Here is a 13715-nt window from a genome sequence, read left to right on the forward strand (position 1 = left end):
ATTCACAGGTTTTTATTGTTATACCATTAAAAAAGGCTTGTCTGTCATTAGGTCCATGAAGAAACCCATTCTAACAGCAGTTTAAGTAGCTCGCTTGTGTTGGATTTGACTTGTTGCACTTCAGTGTTGATAAAATGTTCAACTTGTTTCTCAGAGAACCTCAAATAATTAATTTGTGATAACTATAGTTGGGATTATCAGCTGAACAGGCTGCTGATATTTTCCTTGCTGGAATCTCTCATTTGTTGGGGAGATGAATTAATCATAGTAATGCAATAAACATTCTTTATTACAGCAAGGATGCTCTACAAATAAATGTCTGACAAACACAGAAATTTGACCTTGCTCATGTAGTGATGTGATTCATGATCATCATGTCATTCAAACTCAGCCAGCATCATGACAAAAAATGAGCTAGAAAGGCTGCTGCACTCTTCAGTCATGGGATTTTTTGTTGTGCTAGAAAGAGACCAAAGACCATTGACTCTGCAGCACTTCCTCCACATGAGGATGTGAATTCAGCTCAGCACACATCTCATCCACAGTTTACATTAGTCAGAAACTCAGGGTCTCAAGGAAGGTTTTCATCCTACGCTTTTTAAAAGACTGCACTTGTCTGCAGCTCATGTGGCTGAAAGAAAAGCCCTTCAAAACGTGTCCTGTGAAAACATAGACGGATTAATGATTGAAACTAGGCAGTTACATTTTTAAACACAATTCTTATTTTGTTCAGGATTACATGTGTGATATTGTGTGTGATGTCACAGTACACTGTGAAAAAAACCTTTTCAGAGACATATTAATTGTATTTTTGTCATTTCATCCCACAGAAAACTATGAACACTATTTAAACCCTGTGCAAATCTGACACATCATCCGTCTGTCTCAGTGCAGCCCTAAAATTTAGCAGGCGGATTTGGTGACTAAAGGTAAATAAATAAAAAAATCACACATAAAAGTTTTATTCTCAAAAGTGGATCTAAATTATAAATGTCTTTTGCTGACTCATAACTTCAACACCAACTTTTGCTCCAGCAATCAATATTTCAGGATATATCCTCTAGGATAGCGGGTATCTCAGTTTGTAGCTTAACCCTAGTTCACTGTTTTATAACACTGAATAAAAAGGTTTATTTTCCTGAGCATTTTAAAGTCAGATGGTTAAAGAGACATTATGTTGAATAAAAATTTGACTCAGAGTTTCCTGTGTTTACAATGGAAAGTTTAGGTTTTGTTTTTTGGGGTAACAGAATGAGATATTTATCGACAGGAAATGTACCATTAGTCAGACGGTTAAGGGGGATGAAAGGGAAAAAGGTTTAGACTTCTTGAAGAGCAGTTTTTGTGCATCTCTGTAGCTCTGGTGTTGCTATTCTTATGGATCAAACCAGCCAGCTTGCTTTGCACAGCTGTTTGCTCTGTAGAGGACTGTCTGCTGTGTAACACAATAAAATACCTCTCTTGCATTTTATTCTTGTACCTCTGTCTGGAAGGGACAAAAGAGGGATTAAAAGAACTCTGAAGGTTACAGCACTATGCTGTGTGTTAGCTGACTGTCAGCATGGAGAGAAGCATGATTAAATCAAACTTAATGTCTGATTATTTCACTGCTTTACCATGATGTAAAGGCCCTTCTCTTCAGCACCATGTTGTTAACTGAACAATATGCCTAGCCCCTTCCCATTGGCCATGGTTACAAGCTTTTCAGTAATGAAGAAGAAAAACAGTCGACCAGCTCAGAGAAAATGCATTAGTCCACTGTGATGAGAATGACAGCGGGCTATGCAGAATTGACTTGATCTGATCAGAACACTTTATGTCAGGGGGTTATTACATTGTTACTGAGCTGATACAGGTCCATGGCATTTTAATCTCAACTCCCCAGGTAATGAAGATAAAAAGCCATTTGTCTTCATATGATCCAGTGCCACATTTATCAGGTGAAAGCCTCAGTTCACATAGCTATGGATGTGTCCCTGCAGTCATCAGAGGACTCTGGAGCCCTTATCAAAATGAACAGAGGGTGGGTAAAGAGAATCAATATTAGTGCCTTATCAAATTACTCCCCAAAATTTGATTTGTGTTAACGATACATACATTTATCTTACACGCTATTTAAGAGCCCAGAGCTGGTTTAGTGTATAGCATGGGTGGAGGTCACATGGATCACATCATATGTCTAAAAGGAAAAAGATGTACAAGTAATGAAAACTTATCATGCATGTGCCTTTAGGTATGAAAGTGACAGAGTTTTTAAAAAAGCAAAATTCTGCCAAGAGGGTCCTTTCCCATTCAGGAGAGGACCCCCTTTTAAGAGCCATCATGCACTGATGTATTCAGACAAAGGGCTGCAACAGTACCATTCCGGTTATCGAGTTACTCATGAACCAGGGACACCACTTTGGAGTCCCACCTGCACGAGCTGAGGAGAAAACAACTTAACTGTAGTTCTGCTGTCAAAATCATCTTAACAGTTAAAAGTAAATTACAATGCATTTGGAGAGTACAGGGGATGTCCAGAGAGGTGCAGGATTCAAGTTTCTGAAGTTCAGTGTAGAGTTTCTGCTCTCTGTGATGATTTGGGGTGTCATGTCATCTGCTGGTGTTGGTCCACTGTTTTATTAAGTCCAAAGTTGGCACAAGCTTTTACCAGGAGATTTTAAGGCCCTTCATGTGACCATCTGCTGAAAAGCTTTATTGAGATGATGAGGACCACCTGCCCATAGCACCATAACTACCAAATATTAGAAAATGCCATGAATATGAGAAAGTTTTACAGTATATGTGAAATATGTCAAACCAATTTGCTGAGCAATTTTGAGCCCCCACAAATGCATTTAAAGACTCAATAAGTGCTTTATCTTTAAAGCACTACTACTTAACGTGTCCTCTATTGACAGGTAACTTACACTTCTGTTATTTTATCCTTGATGAAAATTTCCATAAAGCCCTGAGTGAACAAGTCTTTCGAGTGAGTGAGCAGTTTTTTTTTTGCATTCTTAGAAAACAGAGAAAAAACACAAGGCATTGTGTTTGTACAGTTAAATGTCTATTGACTTTTTTTGGTCCATACTTTTATTACTTTATTTTTACTACTTGTATCCCTATCCAAAACACCTCAACTCTTTTCTGAGAACATGAAGTGCTCCTTTCTACATTTTTCTATGATTTTAAGCAATCTTCATGTTTTACTCCATGCTAGTCTAAAGTTTAATTCATTGCTTAAAAAGAATACGTCATTGGCTTTGTGGATCAATCCCCTTTTTTTTGTCAGACTGGGCTCTGCATTCAAAATGATAATAGAGCAGTAATCTTCAGGTCGCTCCATCTCCATGACCCCAATCAATCAAAGGAGCATAAGACAAGTTATCCTGGAAGAAAACTGTCAGAGTGAACCAAACGACATTTTTCAGGTTGTTACGGAGCCACGGGGGTGATAACAAAAAACCCTACAGAACAAAGTGAGAGGCACTTTTTGATTGATTTGCCAGTTTCAGGAGTGTCAGAGGTGCTGCGCGGTCGAGCGCTCGGGAGTATGTTAAACCCCCCCCCCCCCCCCCCCCCCCCCCCACACACACACACACACACACACACACTCTCTCTCGCATCTGCTCCCTCACTGGTCTTATTCCTCTCTCATTCCAATATTCCGTCCTGCAGTGGCGCACGCGGACTCGGTGCTCCCGCCGGCTCGCGCGCAGACGTCTAAAGCGCCTGTTTAGTGTCAACCCGTGGGAAACAGAAAGAGCTCTGCCAGCAGCGAAACCTTAAGCAGCTCCAAGACTCAAAGGATTATAAAACGTCTTCAAATGACTCCGGAGTAACTTCACCACATTTTCCGTCCGTTGTTACACCGGTCTTCACCCTCCCATCTGTTTTTATTTCTCTTTTTTTGGTTTGGTGCAGCTCCTCGGTCAGCACCTGAATGCCTCATCAGCATCTTTCAGCATCAAAGAGGATCCGCACACGGTCAGCCAATATATCGAAACGAGGCTGGATTTGTGATTCCTTTTGAAGGTAGGAGCACCATTTCATTTTATCTGTCTTATATTTTTTCATCAGTAACTTATCTTTGCATTTTAACAACTCAAGATTGAAGTAGGTCCTTATTTCTATGCCGTTTGGCTGACTTTAAAGTTTATTTTATTTCATTTTTCCTTTTAAAATGCCAAAATCTGATGGTCAAGCTCATGAAATATGTTCATAGTGACAGAAATAAACACGTAAATTAAGAGATCTATGATCAAAGTGACACCCAGATACCTGTAAAAAATATATGAAAATTTAAAGCCACATAACATATGTTTTTTGTTGTTGTTAGAGTGGCTTTTAAAAATGATACATAATCTCAATAAATTTCTTCTTTATGCTTTTTGATTCAATCCCTTTACCTCCTGCGTAGGAAAACCTATGAACTAGATTCTTCTTGAGAACGCATCAAAAGCTTTTAGGTGTTTTTCCTTAAATGGATGTGTCATTTGGCATTGTTTTTTTGGCTGCATATCTGCAGGTGAACCCAGAAGGACTGAGATTGAGGGGAGAAAGTGAGCGTGAGGAGGAGGAGGAGGAGCAGGGAGGTCTGCGTTGGGTTTGCCTTCCTTGAAGGTGAGGAAGCCTATTAACAGCTGCTGGGGATTATCAGGTGCAGACTGCCACTCCCTGGAGGACAAAATGTACATGTGTTACGTAAAGACTACACTGGGACCAGTTATGAACAGCATCATGAGTCCAGCTGACTCATAGGATCTGGTACAAACGGGGACTCTGACTTGCCTCCAGAGATTTGTACTGCAGTTCACAGCAGGGTGGAGAGGAACTGGATGTGATGTCTTTTGATGGGAATTTTGTGACCTGTTTGGATTCACGTGTGACTGATTTTTCTTCTTTTTACAAACTGAGAAACATCTTTCAATTGATTTTTAAAAACAAAGAAAACCAGAGACGTTATTCTCTGCAGATCTTTCAATCAAAATTTTAGCTCTTTGTAAAGTTTTTAAACAATGACACGACCAGTTGGTCTGACAGAAGACCCCTTTTTTCTAGCACTTACTGACTAGGATGAAGGGTATTTCCAGGATTACTAATGGAGTGACCTTACTTTTTGTGCTCAACTTAGGAATGTAAAGCCTAAATCCAAGGAAACCAAGATATCAACCTAATCATACAGCATTATCGCTCCTCCTGCTTTTTGTCACCAGCTGGGAGTACATCATGGATCTGTCGCAGGTCCAGCAGTTTGGTGGGAGTCCTGGCCAGCCCAGCTTTTCTCCTCTGATGCACGACTCTCAGGAAAGATTTAACCTCACAAATAGCCTCAACAGCTCTCCAATGCTGCCTTCCACTTTCAGCTCACCCACCGCCTCCATCCATCAACCTCTGCCCTCCCTGTTACCCTCCTCTGTCATCCCTTTCTCCTCCTTCATCTCCTCCCCTTTATTTGCCACCTCAACCTCATCCTTTCAACAAACATCCACTTTTGTCAACCAATCCTCTGCCTCCTCTTTCCCTTTCTCCCTGTCCAACATTCCCCCCAATGACTTAGCTGACCTGGAGAGCATGCTTCTCTGGACTCTCCACGAGCCCAGCACAATTGCTCTCACCATCATGTACTGCTTGTCTTTCATTCTGGGATTTATTGGGAATTTAATGTCCCTGCGTGTCCTCACCAACAGGCGGAGCAGGCGGCTTGCTGGTGTCAGCGCAACACGTAACCTTCTTGTGAACCTGGCAGTGTGTGACCTGGCTGTGGTGTGTGTATGCATGCCCATCACCCTTGGAAGCCAGATCTATACAGCCTGGGTCTACGGAGACCTCCTGTGTCGAGCTGTGCCATTCACTCAGGCTGTCTCGGTCTCAGCCAGTGTGTTAACCTTGACAGTGATCAGTGTGAATCGCTACTACAGTGTTCGATCACCATTGCGAGCTCGCTCCATTTTTACACGCCGACGAATCTTGGCGACTGTTGCTGTGGTGTGGATTATATCTTTTACCATATGTGCTCCTATCGCAGTGGTGAACCGGCAACAGGAGATCAGCTTTGGGACATTTGCCATCATGGTGTGTCAGGAGGAGTGGCCTCAACATCGCCTTAAACAGGGGTAGGTACTGCCATCGTTCATTAGTCAATGCAACGCCCGGAGGATGAAAGTCACTGTCTGTTTAAAGAGGTTAACCTCTGTCCCCTCCAACTGTAAGAAAAAGCGCAGTGATGTGTTGCACTGGCTACATAATTAAGGGTCAGGGCATGACCAGAGACAATCTGTCTGGTGGATCTGCAGAATTATTGCCACACGTCCTTGCTAATTAAAAGACTAATTTGACTTTATGATCAAATTGCTCTAATATCTCATGTCAGGGGTCTGCAACCTTTACTGTCAAATGAGCTATTTGCCTCATCTCACCTGAAATAAAGTCATTTAAGAGGAGGCGAATTCAGATTTGTCTTTTTGTTGATTTTGTTATCCCACCAGGGGTCTAAAACTTGAGTTTAGCCACAGGTGCAAGGGAACATGGTGGGCTGTTGATGTTGTAGGAGGTAAAGCAGAGAGGTGGCAGGCTTTATTACAACTCAAGACATACTTTGTTCAATAAAATGTTAAATTAGGATTTTATTTAGCGTCAAGGTTGTCATCAATACCCTCTGTAAGAAAAATAAAAACTCTTTATTTCAACAATATTTTTCAAAGCTTCAGGGAGCCACTGCAAAGGAGTCAAAGAGCCACATGAGGCTTCAGAGCCGCAGGTTGCAGACCCTTGTCTCAGGTTCTTAGCCTTGATCAAACTATCTTTGATTGTTTAGCAAAAAATGATAACCGTTATCACAAAAAGTTTTTATATTAACAAAGACCAAACATTAAGACAACCTGTGGAGTCTGTTCTTATCTTAACCCACCATGAGCACAGCACTAAGCAGTACTTAGCAAGTTAGAGGTAGAAGAAAACAGTAAACTGAGTAAATTTAATAGGGTTATGAAATAAGAATTTAATAATCTCTTTTACATAGTACATGTATATTATTATAATGGCACATAAAACTGTAACAGTGAACCAATGTACCTGTTGAGCTCTAACGATCCACCACTAGCTGTTTTTCGTTATCCTGGTTTTGATGTTGTGTTTTGTTTACTGGATTACAATGTCTGTTCTAACTCATAATTGGCTCTCAATGCCATTTAAGCTTACAAAAACCCAGAAGGCTGTTGATGAAAGACAGCTCTTTGATTGGTTGTCTAGCTTTAATGAACAACCCATTTAAAGTGCTGTCTTCTTTCATTCCTGGAAGAAGAAAGACCAAAAGTGCCAACAACAGGACAGAAAAGAAATGTAGCTGTGTTCACTGTCACCTTTTTAGCATGACAGAAATCTGTTTTCTGAGGGTTTGTAAAGGCTCGTTTAAAGGTAGAGATTATGGAATGAAATGCTCACCTCGCCTAGGACTGGAAGCTCTACCACTCTACCACTCAGGATGCTCATGCTTTTGAAATCAGCAGTACTTCAAACACAATGTTTGAGACAGACTTTTGCTATTTTCTACGCCTCGCAGGTTTTGTGTAAATAAGCTGTGAAAAGCCTGAAAACATCTTGTATTCCCTACACTCCGTTATGTTATCCTCTTGGCTGGTTTGTCTTTGTGGTTTCTTTTTCTGTTCTGTAACTGCTAAATTGCACATCAAAGTGTTGGAAAAAGTGGTGACTGTAACAAGATTCAGTCAAACCGTTTTCTCTTCAAAAGTTCTCACGCAGAAGCTGCAGCTAATGATGCGACATACAGAGCCTTGGACCTACTTGTTGAAAACTGAAGGGAATGAGAGATGTGAAAGGAGCCCATTGGGTTCCTGATGATAATGTTTAGGCTGCAATCCATAATTTGACACTGAGAAAGATGTTGCAATAAAAAGATCCTTCACGCAACACTTACAACAACAAAGCAGAGTGCAGAAGAAAGCATCTTTGTTAATTTAAATGACAACCCAACATATGTGGATACAGTTAATAGATTGTGACAGAGAATTTTACTGCTCTAGCTTTTAGTTATCAACAAAAGGGAAATAATTTCGTGATCATTTGTTGATGTTCACTCTTCTCCCACAGGTACAACGTGCTGCTGTTTGTGATGCTCTATTGCCTGCCCGTGACCTTTAACCTCACCATCGGCTTCCTGACCGGTCGGCGGCTTTGGGGAGGACAAAAATCCACATTTTCAGATCTGGATCCTCGCAGCCAATCTCTGCATGTGTCTCGACTCAAGACGCGCCAAAAGATAGCTAAGATGGTGGTGTGTCTTGTGTTGCTGTTTGCGGTGTCCTGGCTGCCGCTATACTCGGCTGACCTTTGGATTGATTGTGATCAAAGGCCACCATCTTGGCTCTTGCAGGCGCGACCGTTTGCCCAGTGGCTGGGCTTGACAAACTCGAGCCTTAATCCCATCTGTTACTGTTTCATAGGGGATCTCTACCGCTCTGCCAAGGTGATACGGACAAGGTACTACCAAAAAGTGGCCTCTTTCTTTGGCTCATCGTCGTTCTCCAGTTCAGTTGCAGTGACGGCTCCTGTCCCGGTGATCCCAGACAACAAAGTACCTTCTACTGAGCACAGCCATATTGCAGTAGCTGCAGCTGCAGCTGCATCTGCATCAATTGTGACAGTCCCCAAGCTGTTAAGCTTCACAAGAGGTCAGGGGCTAGTAAAAAAGGTTGGAGACAGTTCAGACAACAGAGTGGGGTCTGACCACAGTATCTCTGACTGGTGTCAGTCCAGTCCTAGTGTGTGTGACGACTCCTTGTTCCACTGCCAGCTGCACACACTTCAGAACTCCATACACAGAGCGGACTTCCTGCCCATGAGAAGACACTCGGTGAACGAGAACATTCGATCATTCCCTTTACGAGTGGAGTCCTTGGAAATAGACATTATACCATTAAGGAGTTATTCAGGGGACAGAATATATGGTCTGTCAAATGATAAGAGAGACATCATGACGATTGGTAGAGACGCTTTCCGTTACAGCCGGCAGCATAGAAGCAAAACATCACAAACTCACTCTCTGGTAGGAGACAGGGAGGATGAGACCACTGACATGACCAGCCTGTAAAAGCAGCAGATTAGCTGATATATCAACAGGGATGCCTTTTTTTTCTCGTTTATCACACACAAACACACACACACACACACACACACACACACACACACACACACACACACACACACACACACACACACACACACACACACACACACACACACACACACACACACACACACACACAGCCTTTGATTCACGGTTTGTAGTTTGCAGAGTGGAGTTAATCCTTCAAAAAAACTCATTGTTTGACTTGAGGCTAAACTGACCCGGTCTACACCCTCTCCCTGCCTCTGTGTTGTTTTCTCTTTGTGTCCAGGAAAGCACAGGGGATCCAGAGCTGATGTTTGCACCAATCAGATCAGGCTTTTGAGGGCAGGTGGAGAGAGCTGTGATGGAGTGAACCCTGCAGGGAAAGAGGAGGAGGGATATTTAGCTCCAGGGTAGACAGACATTTATCTGGAAAGAGGACGGGTTGCAGAAGCAGTGTGCTATCACGTGCATAGCACATCATAAGTGATGCAGTTGCTCTTCATTGCTGGGTCTAATTCCATCTTAAAACAATAACACAGCAGGACGTAACTGTGTGATGTGTTTGTTTATCTCCTCTTTTCTTATTGCTTCATTGATGGTTCCATTTGTATTTTATGCTACTTTAAAGGTTTAATCTTGTCACAGTGTAATGCAGGAATATGCTGTATCACACACAGATTAAGCATGCATGGAGGATGTGTGACATGTTTGCATGACTTGATGTAACTAACCATCACTGTCAGCAGCATTTGAAAGAGACATAGAGGGAACACAGCCATTCAAGCGTTCAATCAAACAGGGTATTCAAAGGAACATGGAAATAAACTATACATGAAGCAGAAAATCAAACTGTCACAACACAATGGATGGTCTAATTTTTCTCTCTTTTCTTTGGTGCACAGACAAACTATAACCAGTGACACACAGTGGTACTTTAGTAAGACAAAATTTAAAGAATCCTTTCACCAAACGAGCCCAGACAAAACAAAATCAGAATAATCTGTCACCTACCTTCTGTGATAGATAGTTTTTGTTCCTTATTCATCATTCCTTCAACCAAGTTTCACTTTTTTTTCCTTCTCCTTCTCCTCCGACTCATCTTGCTGTGATATTGCTTAGTCTCAAGCTGTGAAAATGCTACCCTGTCTCTAAGAAATTACATTCATTTGCAACTAATTTGCAAAAGCAAACGCTTTCAAAGGGAAATTTAATGCCGACTTATTATGCTTGCTATTGACATCATAAAAAGCAGATTCCAATTTGCATATCTTATAAGTGATTTAATATGCATGGTCATATAATGATTAAATTCAATGAAACTTCATGTTTTATACAAAAATGGGACATCTTGATTACATTAAGAATTAGATGAAGCTTGATTTTAAAGTACTTTTTGAAAAAAGAGTTACAAGGGATTTCCTAAAGGGTGAAAGATTTAACAGACTGGTCCTTAAATTAAAAGAAAAGAGAGCACTGCTTGGGTCAAAGAGTTGTACAGTATGTCAGTTTAACCAGACACAGCCTACATATGACTTTATCTCAGTTTTGTACATTGAAACACTGCAAAACCTGCCACAGTAATACAGCACTGTAGCATTATGGCTCTATAGCATACTGCCCTGTTCAGCAAAGCCCATGAAGCAAGGTTCATGTCTGGTTATGTCACAACCTGTTGGATGTTTTATCTCCCATAGCTACCAGCTAACCATACACTACCCTGCTTTTTACCTGGCTAGCAACTGAAGATACAAACCCGTTGGCAAAAATGTAAAAAAAAACAAAACAACAACATTGATTAAAATATTTCTTTATTCATTTAAAATCATTTAAGTATTTTAGTGACAGTGATTCCACGCCACTTAGTGTTCCTTGACAATGGATTCTTAAACATCTGTTGCAGTTGATTTCACATTAAACTGTCTTCTCTGAGCTCTGCCTTTGATGCACCTTAAAAATTAATGACAAATTTTAGTAAATAGTTATTCAAAGTTTCTCACCTCTCACCTCTGCTGCCTTTACTAGGACTGATGGACACGTTGCAGAACGAAATTGTGTTCTTGACCTTACTAATCCAAGCTAACATCTTAGCTTTGTTGTTCACCAAAATGGTGCTTGTGGAAAGTCATGATTTTACCTTACCTTACCTAAGCAGATCCAAATTTAATGGAGCTCTTATCTGTGGGTTGATGTGAGATCAAGAAGACCTGTAAGAAAGCACAGTATAAGGCGGGAAAATGGCAAAACTTCTGTTCCAAGATTTTTAAAAAGTAAGATTCATGAACAAATTCTAATCAAATCAAGTAAATCAAGTAAAGAAACAATTGGTACCTCAACCTATCTAAAACAGCAGCTTTGATGAAAACCATCTCTAGTTTTGATGAATTGGTCAGACACTCTATTCTGCCACCCCCAGAGCTCTGATTGGCTCAGTGTTTTTTTTTTTTTTTTAATCCAATCAGAAGATCATGCTTATTAAACCAAAGCTGCATGTGTCACTTCCACTAAAGGTCAGATAAAGTGATTGTAATTTGCAGTGAGTTGACCTTTAAAATGATTTTTGCCAATATTGCATTGTCAGTATGGTGAACAGCACCTGAAAAACCTAATAATGAATCAGTTTAGATACTTCATAATGGTAGAGGTTTAGACTAAACAAAGACACTGCATGAAAATGTGGACTGTCTGGTTAGAAAAGATCTGAAACAGTGCAGGGAAATGGCTTTAAAGGTTAAAGAAAACACACACATGCACACACAGTTACACATGTACAGATGCATGCACATGATAACAAAATGCTATCCGCCCTCAGGCTTATGAGGAAGACAGAGGAGGGAAATAGCATGAGCTGTGACATCGAGCTGCTATGACACTGAGCTGCTAATCACACTGCTGTCCTTGCAGCAAAAGAGAAGTGGTACAACACTCAAGGCATCAGACCATGAGGAAACCGTCCTATTTCTGTCATTCATTCAGGTTGCTGGTGAGGAGTCTCAATGCCATAACGTCTGCTGCACCCTTCCTGTCATCTGTCTCTCTCACTCTTACTTTTTTTTAACCCCCTCTACTCTTTTATATTAATGAAGGACACGTGGTCCCAATGATGTGTAATTTGTGATTGATTATAAAAACAAAATGCTGTACTGTGATAAATGGAACATCACAGGATTTGCTCAAAGTTTTGAAAGCCCGCAGTGTTTCTCTTTATAAAGAGATTCAGCTAGAGGATTTTAAAAGCTGTCCTCCGGTAATATGACGTCAGAAGTGGGTGGATGGCCTGAAATAGGCAGAGAAAAGGTTTCTGGACAGTTCTGGGAACTCTCATCTTATCTTGTTTTGCTGCTTCAGGCTTGATTAAATCTTAATGAAATCTGAGTTTGGTTATGAGTACCTCTCGTTCTTGTGTAAGAAAAAAGTTTTAAAGATGTTGAAGGACACCATATCATCAAAGTTTTAGGAAGAACATCTCTTCATCAAGAATTTGATTAGTGATGTTAAAATACAAAGATAGCCATAGATGCAGATTTTTCTGCTGTCTGTTGTAAAAAAAAAACAAAAAAACAAAAAACAGTTTTACTTCTGCCTGCTTCTAACAGGTTGCATTGCCTTACTGTAGTTGAAAGTTATTGTGTGGGACCTTGTAACAAGTGCACATTCACATTGTGGTAAGAGATAGATGAGTCATAAAATGTCAATGAAACATGGCTAAAGCTAAAGTATATTGAAAAAGAGTTAGAAAAAGTGTCACTTAGCCAATGGGAACTTTGTTTCAAGTTACAGACTGTGGTCCACTTCAGCAAGGTCCACCTCTGCAGGTCACTTGCCTCAAACTGAAAAATCTTTTCATTTAAACCAGAAAACCACAGGTTGAGTGATTTAATAGCTGTCAAGACAAGCTGGCAAAAACTAATCTTTTTCGCTATGTGTCCAGCAAACTTACTTCTTTAAACACACACATATAATACCTCCCTCCTGTTTTGTATTTGCTAAGGGCATTGGTTACACTGCTGTTCAGGGCACTGCTTCTTTTTCAGGTAAAGGTATGCAAAGTGGGCTTTGGCCACTAATTTTTACAGAGCTAACAAACTGATGCCTTGATTTTTTGAAGGATAGCCATTCAGTGGCATGTCAAATTTATTCCTACATCCAGAGTGCCTTCAAGGTTAAATAGTTCAAGGCAGGGTCTGCAGAAATTTTCATTACTTCTTAGTAAACACAAATTCAAACTGGGCTCAGTGCCAGTGGCAGTGCACACTCACGGCCTCCAACCAAAGCTACGTGAACACATTCACTAGCCTTGCAACCACTTGTAGTTTCTAAGTGTGAGAGACTGGAGAGCCATGCACCTGACTTGGCATGTTAGCACAAGCTAATCACAGGTGTCTGACACATACCTGCTCAGAAAAAGCCACCTGCATCGCTCTTTGTCTGTGCTGCTCTCCATGTGCCTGAGAGCTTCACCCTTATTTAGGAACAGCTTTATCTGTTTGGCATTATGATTCACTTTGGTTGTTTTTCACCGTGCTACGTGGAATTAACGAAGCCACTATGCCGGGATAGCTTCTTCCTCTCACTCATTTATGCACAAAGTCACTTGCACACTGGA

The 13715-nt window shown here is 40.8% G+C and overlaps 1 protein-coding gene across 1 annotated transcript; it reads left to right on the forward strand.

The window, feature by feature from the left end:
• The first annotated feature begins 3741 nt into the window (after window positions 1-3741).
• Window positions 3742-10251, forward strand: LOC141784153 (uncharacterized). Its single transcript, XM_074661888.1, has 3 exons — window positions 3742-4017; window positions 4511-6098; window positions 8092-10251. Exons 2-3 carry the CDS (start codon window positions 5212-5214, stop codon window positions 9089-9091), a joined length of 1887 nt encoding a protein of 628 aa, XP_074517989.1. The 5' UTR covers window positions 3742-4017; window positions 4511-5211; the 3' UTR covers window positions 9092-10251.
• Window positions 10252-13715: the final 3464 nt, after the last annotated feature.

This window comes from Halichoeres trimaculatus, unplaced genomic scaffold (assembly GCF_033239565.1).
Source record: "Halichoeres trimaculatus isolate MK-OKI-2021-1 unplaced genomic scaffold, fHalTri1.1 fHalTri1_scaffold_2, whole genome shotgun sequence".
Classification (NCBI taxonomy): domain Eukaryota; kingdom Metazoa; phylum Chordata; class Actinopteri; order Labriformes; family Labridae; genus Halichoeres; species Halichoeres trimaculatus.